The sequence below is a fragment of the Sinocyclocheilus anshuiensis genome, unplaced genomic scaffold, assembly GCF_001515605.1.
Source record: "Sinocyclocheilus anshuiensis isolate Anshui unplaced genomic scaffold, SAMN03320099.WGS_v1.1 scaffold305, whole genome shotgun sequence".
In the NCBI taxonomy this organism is placed as follows: Eukaryota; Metazoa; Chordata; class Actinopteri; order Cypriniformes; family Cyprinidae; genus Sinocyclocheilus; species Sinocyclocheilus anshuiensis.
In genome coordinates, this window is record NW_015540850.1 from 36,620 (window position 1) to 49,397 (window position 12,778).

General features: G+C 36.5%; 1 protein-coding gene across 1 annotated transcript; it reads right to left on the minus strand.

Annotated features, from left to right (window-relative positions):
* Positions 1-1,837: 1,837 nt before the first annotated feature.
* On the minus strand, positions 1,838-4,776 carry LOC107687738 (granzyme B(G,H)-like). The gene is made up of 6 exons (XM_016485186.1): positions 4,766-4,776; positions 3,278-3,372; positions 3,030-3,180; positions 2,523-2,664; positions 2,115-2,369; positions 1,838-2,012 (listed from the first exon to the last, which is right to left on the minus strand). The coding sequence occupies exons 2-6, from the start codon at positions 3,333-3,335 to the stop codon at positions 1,854-1,856; spliced, it is 765 nt and encodes a 254-aa protein (XP_016340672.1). The 5' UTR covers positions 3,336-3,372; positions 4,766-4,776; the 3' UTR covers positions 1,838-1,853.
* Between the last annotated feature and the right edge of the window lie 8,002 nt (positions 4,777-12,778).

Below are 12,778 nucleotides of genomic sequence, written 5' to 3' on the forward strand. Positions count from 1 at the left end.
CGTTATGTAAACAGTGGATGCAGTTTGTTTTTCCTGGGCAGCAATGGAGTTTCACAAGTGTGTTTGTTGACGAACGTTTTTTAAACAAGGCCCAGTTCGAGGCTGTATTTGCACATCGTTTGATACTGAAAGATGGAGTGGTCCCAGCTATAAAAGATAAAAGATCCCTGACATGATTCAGAACTGCAGACAGTATGTGAAACTGCATCAAATGTCTGTGTTTTGTTGGCAATTGGAGCTCAAGTGCTCATCAATCTTTAGCTCCGCCCACAGCATGCCTCCAGGAGCTCGGCTGTTTCCGGAGAGGATCGTAAAGCTGTATCTTTCTTTTATAAATATGATAAAACTAAAGACTCTTTGGAGATATGAAGGATGCAGTACTACTCTATAGGTACTCAAGATTAACATGAGTTTGGGTCAAACTGTGTGTGTTATGTCCAATTTAAATTTTCCTAGTTGGAAACTGGACATGAATGGCCTCCCTAGTCGTATTTACAAGTGGGAATCTGAAACTAATTTTTGCTGAATTCACAACATGTCGTATTTACTGTGATTTCGAGATGACAACATGTGACGTTCTACTTGGAGCTGTTCAAACTCTTGTACTATCAATGCCTAAGCACAGCGCAATGAATCTAAGGTGGTCAGGTTGTACAAGTTGTAGCTCTCAGAAAACTCCCAGGTCACAAGTTGTAGTTACGAGTTCTACGAGGACGTGAATGCATTTTACATGTTGGTATCTCGTAATCACGGTAATTACGATATTACAATACCGAGTTTCAGAGTTTGGCAAGCCATAAACTTTAAATATGGTGGAGGAGAGAAACATAGCAGTAGTACCGTAAAGTTTTATTTGTTTTTCTTATATCTACATTGCTTTCTCCTGCCATTACAGTCATGTATATTCACGTATAAATAATCATTTAATTTATATTGAATGCAGCGAAAATACCAAAATTCAGGAATCGTCAGCCAGCTGAATATCTAGATAGCGCTGTGTATGTTTATATGGCTACCAATGAATTGGATGCTACATTTTATTCAAAACTTGTTGGATATTGACTAAATATCTTCCAATCTACATTTTGGCTTTAATAAAATTTCCCCAAGAAACAGGCAAGAATGAATACAGTAGGCTGTCCACCATGATTTCTGTGCTTTTCGGCAACAAAACACTTAAACACAACAAACTCATAATTACAACTTCAGAAGTGGGAAGTAAGAAGTTTCTGATAGCCGGTGAAGGCAGCATTACTGTTTTTGTCATTCCTGCCCTTGTTAATTTGCCCTCAGGTGTGTGTCATTATCTCCCCTACTTAAGTTCCGATCTCTTTGTGTTTCATTGTTGTGTCTCATCTTTCCAAAGTTGTGTTGAACTGACTTTTTCCCTGTTGGATTTACCCTGTTTCAATTATTAAATACTGTCTGTAACCTTCCTCATCCTGTTCATGTGTACTAAAACACAGCGTTGTGACACCAGTCTTCAGTGTCACACGATCCTTCAGAAATCATTCTAATATGCTGATTTGCTGCTCAAGAAACGTTTGCTATTATTATCAATGTTAAAAACCATTGTGATCATGTTTTTGTGGAAACTGATACAATTTTAAGGATTTTTTATATGAATATATAGCCTTTATAATTTATAATATAAAAATTATAATTTTCATAATTGCCTTTATTTTCAATAGCGTTCTGTAAATGTTTATTGTTATGTAAATGTTCTAATTAATTTAAATCTCTACACACTATATACTATATCAATGTATATTATGTTTATTGAAAGAAGACTTAGAGGGTAAATCAACTCCCCCCCCCCAAAAAAAATCTCCCCCCCATTTTATTTGCAAGATTCAATTGACATTTCCAGTTATGTTCTTTATCCATGGAATATATGCTGAAATCTTAATGTAAACTTCAGGTAGCTTTAGTGAATTACAGAGATCAGGGTCACCAAAGGAAGTGACACCAACTGCAGTGTCTCCACAAACCAAAGGACCACCTGAATCCCCCTGTTAAGAAACAGATCAACACTTCAGTCACATGCTGTCATAATTCATAAATAACACTTGTTTAAGCAATAAGATTTGGTGAATCAAATATTTTTTACATACATCACAGCTTCCACCATTGCCATATACACACATCATCTGTGAAGTTGAAAAGTCGTCCTTCCCCCATTTACTTTCACATTTCTTGTTATTCATGACCGTCACATTTGTCTCCATGAGGTGATCGCTTCTCTTGCCATTAGTTTCTAAAAGTCCCCAGCCTGCGATACTGCAAACAGAACCTGCTTCTATATCGCCTTCTTTCGCTGGTATGGATATCCACTTGATATTGTCATTCAGATGTACTTTTTTTTCTAACTGTAATATTAATAAAAATAAATAAATACCGCAGCATCATTAATAAAAAATGTGATTATCTTCTGTAATATACTGTCTGTTATTCTGCATGAAAGTTTAAATAAGTTTAAAATAAAATATTTAAAATAAGTTTAAATAAGTGCGGGTTGTCACCTTCAAAAGCAAGATGTCATTATGAAAGGATTCCATGGTGAAGTCTGGATGCTGATGGTACGAATCCACTGTGAATCGGACTGAATTCTCGTTCTTTTTTCGTAGGTCATGTGCACCTAGCACAACCGTCACAACTGGAGCACTGATAAAAGGACAGGTTTAATTTAACAGTAAATTTTTTCACAGTCTGCTATATATTCATAAATATGTTCTGAAGTAACTTTGCAATTACACATCAACTAACTCTCATTAGAGTATTAGTAGACTGTTAGGTTAGGGTTATGGTTAGTAGAACAAGTTGACATACTCGCAAAGTTACTTATTATCAATAAAATACCTGTTATCAAAATAAACTTATCAGATATTTAGCAGGTAGTCTACTAATAATCTAATGACTGGTAGTTGCAAAGTTACTTAGTTAATTAGTAGAATGTCTAAAGTGGACTATCAAAATAAAGTGTTATATTATCTAACATATATAATTAGCTAAGTTACTATTTGTCTTACTTGTTTTGGCAATGTGCAGCAGTCATGACAAATCTATCAGAGATGAGGAATCCACCGCAGATATGATGCTCCTTTGTTTGAACAGACACCATGTAAGGTCTGGAGTGGGGTTTTGCTTCCCTGCCGTTCACTATACCCACATTCACACGAGCTGAGAGAAAAAGTGATATTATAGTTCCTCCTTACTGTCTTACTGTATATGTGCTATAAATCTTGGTTTATTAGTATTTTTTGTTAATCAGTCTCACCAGTGAAGGTCAGCTGTGGCAGCAGAGAGGCCAGCAGGAGCAGAGAGATGATAGTCATGATGAAGACAATCAGTGAATCAGTGAGCTTTCGCTGGCTATAGTAGGTATAAATATCATAATAAGGAGGGTGGAGACACTGAGCTTCCCCTAACTTGTTACTTTCAGTTTGTGGTAACAGTAACTCAGTATGGTAATCAGTAGATAGTAATATTTGATAATGCTTGTGGCTTGACGAGGCTTCAGTCGAAGGCTTCAATCGTCATACCACAAAGATTTGTGCCGTTTGATTAATTTGAAGCCATTAACTTGCAAACAGTGCACAGAGCCTTGAGCGCAAAGAAGCAGCATGCACATCTATCCATGTTATCTCTTACTGCATGAGATGAAAAGAAAGACATTAGGCTACAGTAATGTTTAGCTAATCATTCATATGAACTTAAGTGATGATAAATTAGTCTTTGGGCTGTTTTCAGCATCACTACATCGCCATCATTCAACTCAACAGTTTGAACTAACAAAACCTCAACCGTCATGTACATGTTTTTATTTTTTATTTTTTTTACAGTCTATACCTCTAGTCTAGAGGGCGCAATGAGTGCATGTAAACATGCTTCACACACACTGTCTTTTACAGAATACTGTGTGAGTGAAAGACTTACTACCATTATTCAGCCCAATTTTGTGAAAGAGTTTATGTATGCAAAAGTCATGTGACCTGTGAAAATTAATATTTTGCATATATAATATAATGCATTTCCTATATACACAGCTAACAGAATATGTTCTAATAACATTTAGCTAATGTTCCAATTAAGTTGTGATTTTTTTTTTCTTTTCTTAATGTTCCACCATAATATTTTCCAAACATTATGGGAACGTTGGTTTTGAATGTTCTCTGAAACAAATAGTAACTTTTAAACCTATTTTTATTTTTTTTAAATAAACTTGTGCTTAGGTTTCAGATTGTGGTCTTTCTTGAAATAGCATGCAGAGCAAAAGCTGAGCCAGTTTACACCCTTTAGATGGATGTAGTAACACTTCACAGCCATTGTAGCAAAATGTGCCTTTTAGCTCATAAGCTTCAACCACAAGTGTCAGAAGAAAGCACTGGGCATTGAAAAGCTGTAAAAAGAGGACGCATGGTATAACATTTAACACATGTGTGTGATATGTACAAGACCAACTTGAATATACATGGGATAAAATAAACCATTATGAGCCATCTAAGCATGATAGGTGTTATGTTTGTGGTTTTTATAAAAGTAGGGCTGCCATTACATGCAATCTGGATTACGTTATCAGATTCTAAAAATTATGTACTCATAACTGGATTGCATTTTAAAATGTACATAATCAGATTTTTTATGGATTAAATGATTACATATTATTCATAAAATGTCAGAAAATTATTCATAATTTACTGATTCTCCCTAATGCTTCTTTTTCTCTTGTAAAGTTTCCTTTCCAAAAAATCTTACTGAGTCTTACCATTTAGCTTTGACTATATTCACAATACACTCTTAAAAATAAAGGTGCTTCACGATGCCATAGAAGAACCCTTTTGTCTAAATGGTTCCATAAAGAACCTTTAACATCTGAAGAACCTTTCTGTTTCACAAAAGGTTCTTTGTGGTGAAAGAAGGTTCTTCAGATTATAAAAAGGTAAGAAAGAGATGGTTCTTTAAAGAACCTTTGACTGAATGGTTCTTTGTGGAACCAAAAATGGTTCTTCTATATGGCATCACTAGAAGAAACTTTTGAAGCACTTTCATTTTTAAGAGTGTAGATAATGGCCATGTTTATGTCATGTAAGTAATTTTGTGATCCATGTGACAGTTTCATGATGTTGTATTGTAACATTAAGGACCACTTAGTCCTTGCTGGTGCTTGGCATGTGATACATTTATTAGAAGATTTGGAAACATTTTTGATTAAGCACTACACATATTCTTGTGTTATCATCATGTCAATTAACATTTCCAATTATGTTGATCCATGGAAGAAATGCTGAAATCCTGGTATAGTCAACACAAACTCATCAGAGATGAGGAATCCTCCACAGATATGGTGCTAGTTCTTCTGAAGAGAAACCATGTAAGGTCTGGAGTGGGGTTTTGCTTCTGTGCCGTTCACTATACCCACAATCACACGAGCTGAGAGAAAGACAGAGCTGTAAGTCAGCTTATTCAGTACGTACCAATTAAACATTATTTAAAAATCAGTGTAATATGCTGTTATATAATCAGTCTCACCAGTGAAGGTCAGGTGTGGAAGCAGAGAGACCAGCAGGAGCAGAAAGATGATGATCATGATGAAGACAATCAGTGAGTGTTTGCAGTAGAAATAGAGTAGAAATATAAGAGTGGGTGGAGACTCAGCTTGTGATGTCAGTAACATTGAGAGTAAGAAGATAAATTCTTGTTAAGCCCTGTGGACTCATGTCCAAATCCAAAACGTGTTACTATTATGTTTGTACCTCATCTAGCAAGCATCAATACTGACACTGGTGTGTGAAAAAAGCGAGGCCCAAAGTACCTTCAAGGCAAGTTCACTCCATGGCCAGCTTTGTAATGCACTAAGCCACTTTTTTCCTACAGAGGTAGCACATACAAATACAGTACAAACATTCCGACATTAAAAATTAAGACTGATTTAGTGATTCTATAACATATTTCAAATCACCACTATAATCTGGGGAGAGAACAAAATCAGGAATTTTGTCATTTCCACACATAATCCTACAGGGGGCACAATCTTATAGCTTGTTCTTTATGTTGCAATACATTCTTTCTGTCAGAAGAGGCCTCTATAAACACATCTGATGTGAGTTTTAGATTCGCTTTACCGGGTCTCTGTGCAAAATGCCCCAGAAAGTGATGAGAGTGTTAAAATATATAAAATATAGATGCAGAAATGTGCCTAGTAATATATTTATTTATACTTATATACTGTACTTCATTATATCTAGTGTAGTATGGATTTATATTATTTGATATCTAAGTGGACAGCATACTGTGTTTTATATGTGGTTAAGTTACAAAATGTGTCCATAAAGATATAAACTGCTTCTGAAAATAAACTTTAGGGTGCAAATAACCCTTTAGTTTCTTCTTGTATTGATTTCTTTCCTTTCTTTTATTTAAACTTATTTGGATAGTTACAATTCTGGTTATATAAATATCAGCATTTTAATATGATTCCGTGATAGACATGGAGGCCAGCCCAAATCAAACTATGTTCTGTTCTGAAGCCAAAGGCACAACTAGATATCTGACAACATGTGCATGCACACCCCTGTCTGCTCGATATGACTCATTTTTCAATGTTATTAGTCCAATCAATAACATACTGTATCTGGAAATGAACAGGCTCAAACAAACCAGACGAAACCTGTATGTACGTCTGATACAGCCATCAGTATCAAGTTATTTTCACTGTCAGAAAAAAATAATGGCAGACAGATGAAGCTGAAACCTTATTGGCTAATGCACTCAGTGTGTCTGATACTAACCCAATGGAAAGTGTCCAAAATATATGGCCTGGTCAATGCTAGACAAGCTTATTTTACCAGATGTGTTGGATTGGAGGAAAAGAAACTGATGAAAACCTAACTTTAAACATTTACGAGGGAAAATTCAACTTGCTGTTCAGAAATATCACAGTTCAGATGGTGACAGAAGACTAATCTAAGCTAAGAACCTCTCATACACATAGACAAATGGCAGAGATTTGGCATGATTGAGAATTCCTGCCAGTGTTAATTCTGTCAAAGGAGTTACAGACGTTCGTTAACGAGGGGGTTTTCATTATTATTTCCTCCACGGTAAAGATACACACTTTTAATTAGCACGTCAGTTGCTGTTGATGAAAACACAGCATGATATTAACAATGTTTTTGATTGACTCGCTTGAGCTGCGTAAACTGGAGCTGATCAGTGAATGAACAATAGTAAACATAAACTTACATATGAATAAAATGACGCAAATGCATAAGTGAACATGAATTAAGTTGCGCACTAGTCAGACTGTGTAATTCCCATTGCCAATATGCTCTTTCCGTATCAAAGTGCTGAAACACGGACAATAAAGCATACGGAATTACAGTAATGTATAAGCTAATCATTATTTTGTTATTTTAGAATCTCAGGTTTTCACAAGTGAAACATGTGAGACAAGTTTAAATTAATATGTAAAATGTCAATATTTGGTTAGTTGATTTTTTACTAAATACTATTCTTGTCAACTGAAATTGGATGCCTTTTAAGTCAAATTAAGTAAAATTGGCTAAAATGAATGAATATGACATGGCAAAATATTGACTAAATTTAAAGGATATTTTCGTCAAAAGACAAAAACTGTGACTAAAACAAAAAATGATGTGAATATTAATACTGTTTGATCCCCAACCCAGCTTACGCCTTTTCCAGTCCCTCAAAAGCCAAAGACAACTTTACGATGCTGACTGGGATGGCAGCCAATATAAGGCCTGCTTCAACTGCCCAAAATCTATAACAATGAACAGCAACCCCTCCTCACGGCAGCCTACTCAACCCACTCGCCAGCATTTGGCTTGCCCGCAGGCATTCTGGGAATGCCAAAATGGTGCAGAAGTCTGTGGAGACTTTGTGGTGGCGGCACATACCGCGACAGTGGCATGGCGGGGTTCATGAGGGCCACGAGGCGCTCACACCACTCCAGGATTCATGTGCGTCCAGTCGCTTCAGACAACACACACTAATCCTCGACATGATGAAAATCGACACTGTGATGAATTTTGTCGTGACTGCCAAGGTTGAGAGAAAGAGAACGATCGCAAGAGTATAAAGACGATGGGTTTCTGAAAGCCATTTTTTTTTTTTCAGCCTGAGAGTCATGCAACAACTCATTTTAACTGCCATCCTAAACTGTCTCAGGCTCTTTGACAGACTTGAAAAAGCCATCATGCTATATGTAATGAACATATTGGCCTCAAAGTAAGTAGATGATGGACAAAATCAAATGCAGAAATAGTTGGAGGCTAAAGAAATATTGAATTGCCTACGAAAACTGGATCGATTTCAAAGCAACCCTGAGAGTTGCCCCAACAAATTGAGGAGAATTTAGATTCTTTTCATTCTTGTCTCTAAATCAGGGAGCTGTTCGTGAGGCAAACTTGATTTACATTGAAAACACTGAAAAGGTTCACTGGTTATTAGTTGCAAATGTTGATCCTGCAGATATTTTTTTGGCCTTTAAGGCGATTATAAATGAAACAGATGGAGAAAAAAAAACATCAAGAAAGAGAAGAGGAGAGAACGAAAATACGGCTGTTTATCACAGTTGTACACGACTATAATGGTGCAATTTGAATAAATAATTGGTGGCAGATGGGTAGAGTGTTGACAAAACATGTTGAAAACCATTTTTGGTGAAGCTTGGCCATGGGGTTAACATGGTCCCTCTGCGACTCTCTGTTGGTAGATGCTTTTTTTGTAGATACTTTATAACAGTGTTCCTCAATAGGCGGCCCGCGGGCCACATCCAGCCCGTGAGAGAAAAATGCTTGGCCCGCGCTAATGTCAAATAACGTGGCATGAAAATTCAAACGCAGCATCAGAAAGTGACATTAACTTACATCGTGTCTACACCAGACGCGAGCTGCGCGGCACAATGCAACAAAATACAATAGAACCCATTATAATCAGTGATGCTGTCAACACTGGATGCAGAGCGGTGCGACAAATCCCCAACAGTAAACTGCTGCCTCGTTCCTGTCTTTGAAATCTGAAAAATCAAACTGCCACCACTGTCAAACTGCCACTACTGTCTAAAAATGGAAGAAGACAGAAGATGTCTTCACCAAGCTTTCCAGGGTCTTGTCCTCTATTTTGTCAGGCATTCCATCCTGATTTTCCACAGAGACGTTTTGCGGGCTGTTTTAGCATTGATCAAAGGTCCACAGCTTTGATCTTTCGTCCTAGTGCTGCCAAAAGATCACTCCGGTCTCTCTGGCGAGCAAGCTGACAGGACAGTAGACCAACAATGATAATTACAGGCTCCTCTTTATGTTTCTTTCTGTGTCTTTCAAGCAAAAATTTGTTTTAAAAATGGCATAAACAGACACTCTGCTCTACAGCCTGAATTCCTGGCCTGTAGCGCGGCGAGAGAGAAAATAAGAAAAACAAAAGTGCTTTTACTCTTTAGACAATGAAGAGTATAGATTAAAAGAGAATATAGTGTTTCTGCATGATAAGACGCGAGCTGCGCGGCACAATGCAACAAAATACAATAGAACCCATTATAATCAGTGATGCTGTCAACACTGGATGCAGAGCGGTGCGACAAATCCCCAACAGTAAACTGCTGCCTCGTTCTATTTATGACATACTGAAACAAAGTTCAAATGATTTGCAATGCTTTGTCGCGTCCAGTGTAGATGTGACAACAAAAACATGGCGAGTGAGAAGAAAAGAAAAGTGGACACGGAAAATAGATGATAATGTGAATGGACTGAGCAGTTTTGAGTGAGTGACAGGACAGTAGACCAACAATGATAATTACAGGCTCCTCTTTATGTTTCTTTCTGTGTCTTTCAAGCAAAAATTTGTTTTAAAAATGGCATAAACAGACACTCTGCTCTACAGCCTGAATTCCTGGCCTGTAGCGCGGCGAGAGAGAAAATAAGAAAAACAAAAGTGCTTTTACTCTTTAGACAATGAAGAGTATAGATTAAAAGAGAATATAGTGTTTCTGCATGATAATAGGCTGGTGTCTCTATTCAGCTTTGCTCTCATGTACATTAATACTAAATGATATCTTAAAGCAAATCCTCTTTTTTATGTTCTTAAAATGTGTCTGCAGGGCTTAAAATAAAGGGCAGTTTTGGAAGATCGTGTAGGAACCCATATCTTCCTCCAAGACTTTTGAAGACATAAGGGTTCTTCCAGGAATCCCATCATAAGGGAAAGGTTTTGAGGTACTTGAAATATATTTTGAAGTTCCTTGCACAAAATAGGATATTTCAGTTTTGAGGGACCTTCAAGGGTTTCTTACATGTTCTCCTAAAGGTTCCTAGTGTGGCAGTTAATTGTACTTTTATTTTTACATTGTAGGTCCAACAAAGAATTATCATATCAAGAACCATTTGTGGCCACTACAACCATTTGTAGTTGACCTACTGTATATGTTTTTTTGTTTTTTTTTGGAGATTAAAACAAGTTTTTGATGAGCATATTGGTTTCTGGACATATTTGTTTTATAAGAACCAGAGAATAAATATTCTTTGTGCAATTAGTATCAGGCTAAAAACCCTTTTAGATCTCTTGGCCTTCTATTTTGTGCGATTTTCCTTCTGAATAGAGCTTTTCTACTGTCTTCCAAGCTTTGCAGCCCAAATGTGACCATATCATGAAGTTTTGTTGGATCATTTGGTCAAAAGTAGTAGCATTAAGAATTTTCGTTGTCATTAAACTGGCAAATAAGATGAGAATCAATGAGGCTAATAAACCACAGCACTCCTGTAATATAATATATACGCACATACTTCAGCATACCCCATTAGTTTCATCGCCTTGTTCAAACACATATAACTACACAAAATGTCAACCAACATTTCACACAGCGAATAAAATCCTTTTACTTTTTGACTAACAGGCGAGATGGGCATAGAAGTCTCCGGAGCTTTTTAGCGACTGCCAGCAACAGGTGAAAGCAGACCCCTGTTTTGACAAACAGATGAAGCTTCCATTAGTGCGGCTAGAATTCTGCCTTTTTGGACAGCATCTTTGAACTTTTTGCCACGGCTAACCACTCAGCAGGTGATGCTGATCATTAGTAGGCAGAACATGCAGTTGTGGTCGGTGGCACGTGGAGGGAGCCAGATTCTCATCAATACATGGAGCAGACTGTGGTTGCGAAGGACAAAACATAGACAATAACATCACAACTGAACAGTAGAGTTCAAAAGGTTGAAATATATTAAATGTTCTATTTTATGACAAGTTGTGAAAAGAAAACATGTTAATGTGACAGTAAGAACACATGGGTATAAAGCACCTTTTCAGAGCGTTACAGGAAGTCTGTTATGCTAAAAGTTGATCTGAGTACTTAATCTATTTGCATTTGCCTGACTTTTTGTCTATCTGTGATGTTGTATGTTCCTCTATTTTGCATTATTGGTCTTTACAGTGCATATTGGCAGGGTAATATGTGAGAATCTTGTTGTTACACCATTCCAATTACAAGAAATTAATTAGCGATTTTTAAATTTTTTAAAGTCACAATTTTTTTCTGTACTTAAATGGCTTTCATACTGATATTGTAGCTGCCAAGTTCGTATTTCAAGATGCAACCGTTTATTATGGATGTTTTTTTTTTTTTTTTTTTCCAAACAACCACTTTCTGTAGTTGCTTTTGAAAAATTACCAATCACCAACTGTGATGTCCAGCCCAGTCTCGTGAAAAAAAAAAATGTCCATGGTGGCAGTTTTTCAAAATGATATTGCGTTGGTTTTTACGTGTATCACTGCAGTTCCCAAGTGAAATGGCGCGTTTAGTTTTCACCGGAACAAACGAACGTGTCGCAATTCACTGGTTCCTACAGTACGGTTAATAAGTCTAGATGGTATACAGATTAATCTACTGGGCATGCGCACATCAATACAGCATAATTTTTGTCACAATGTACAACAATAATTACTGTTTTTGCATTATTGTAAGGGGTAGGTTTAGGGTTGGGGTAGGTGTAGATGTTAATAAAACACAATCTAATAGGTAGAAAATTTTATTTATTGTTAGCTTCCGGTTTTAATGGTATCCCTTCTAGCCACAACCGGTTCCTACAGACATATCGCGGCACGTCGGAAATGAAATGTCAGGTAAGTGGCGCTAAAAGTTTAATTCTCTATTGACTGCGAAATGAAGAAAACATCTCCCCTACACTAAACCCTTCCAACAGTGTGAGCAAAAAGCAAGTGTGAGATTAAAACTACATCGAAACAACCATGATGTTTTAACTTGTTTCTATACTACACTTTGAGGTCATCTGTTGAGTGTCGCGTTTCACATATTTGAACACACTGCCGTTTATACGATTTTTTTCATGTCTTATGCTCACCAAGGCTGAATTTATTTGATCAAAAATACTGTAAAACAGTAATATTGACAACCATTACAGTTTAATGGAACTGTTTTCTATATTTTAGTATATTTTAAAATGTCATTTATTTTTTGCTGAATTCAAAGCTGAATTCTCACCAGCCATTAGTCTTCAGTGTCACATGATCCTTCAGAAATCATTGTAATATGCAGATTTTATGCTTCAAAAACATTTCTCATTATAATAAATGTTTAAAACAGTTGTGCTGCTTAATATTTTTGTAGAAACTATGATACATTTTTTTTTCAGGATTCTTTGATTTAACAATATTTAAAAGAACAGGATTAATTTAAAATGGAAATCTTTTCTTTGTCTTCACTGTCACCTTTGACCAATTTGACCATGTGTCCTTGCCGAATGAAAGT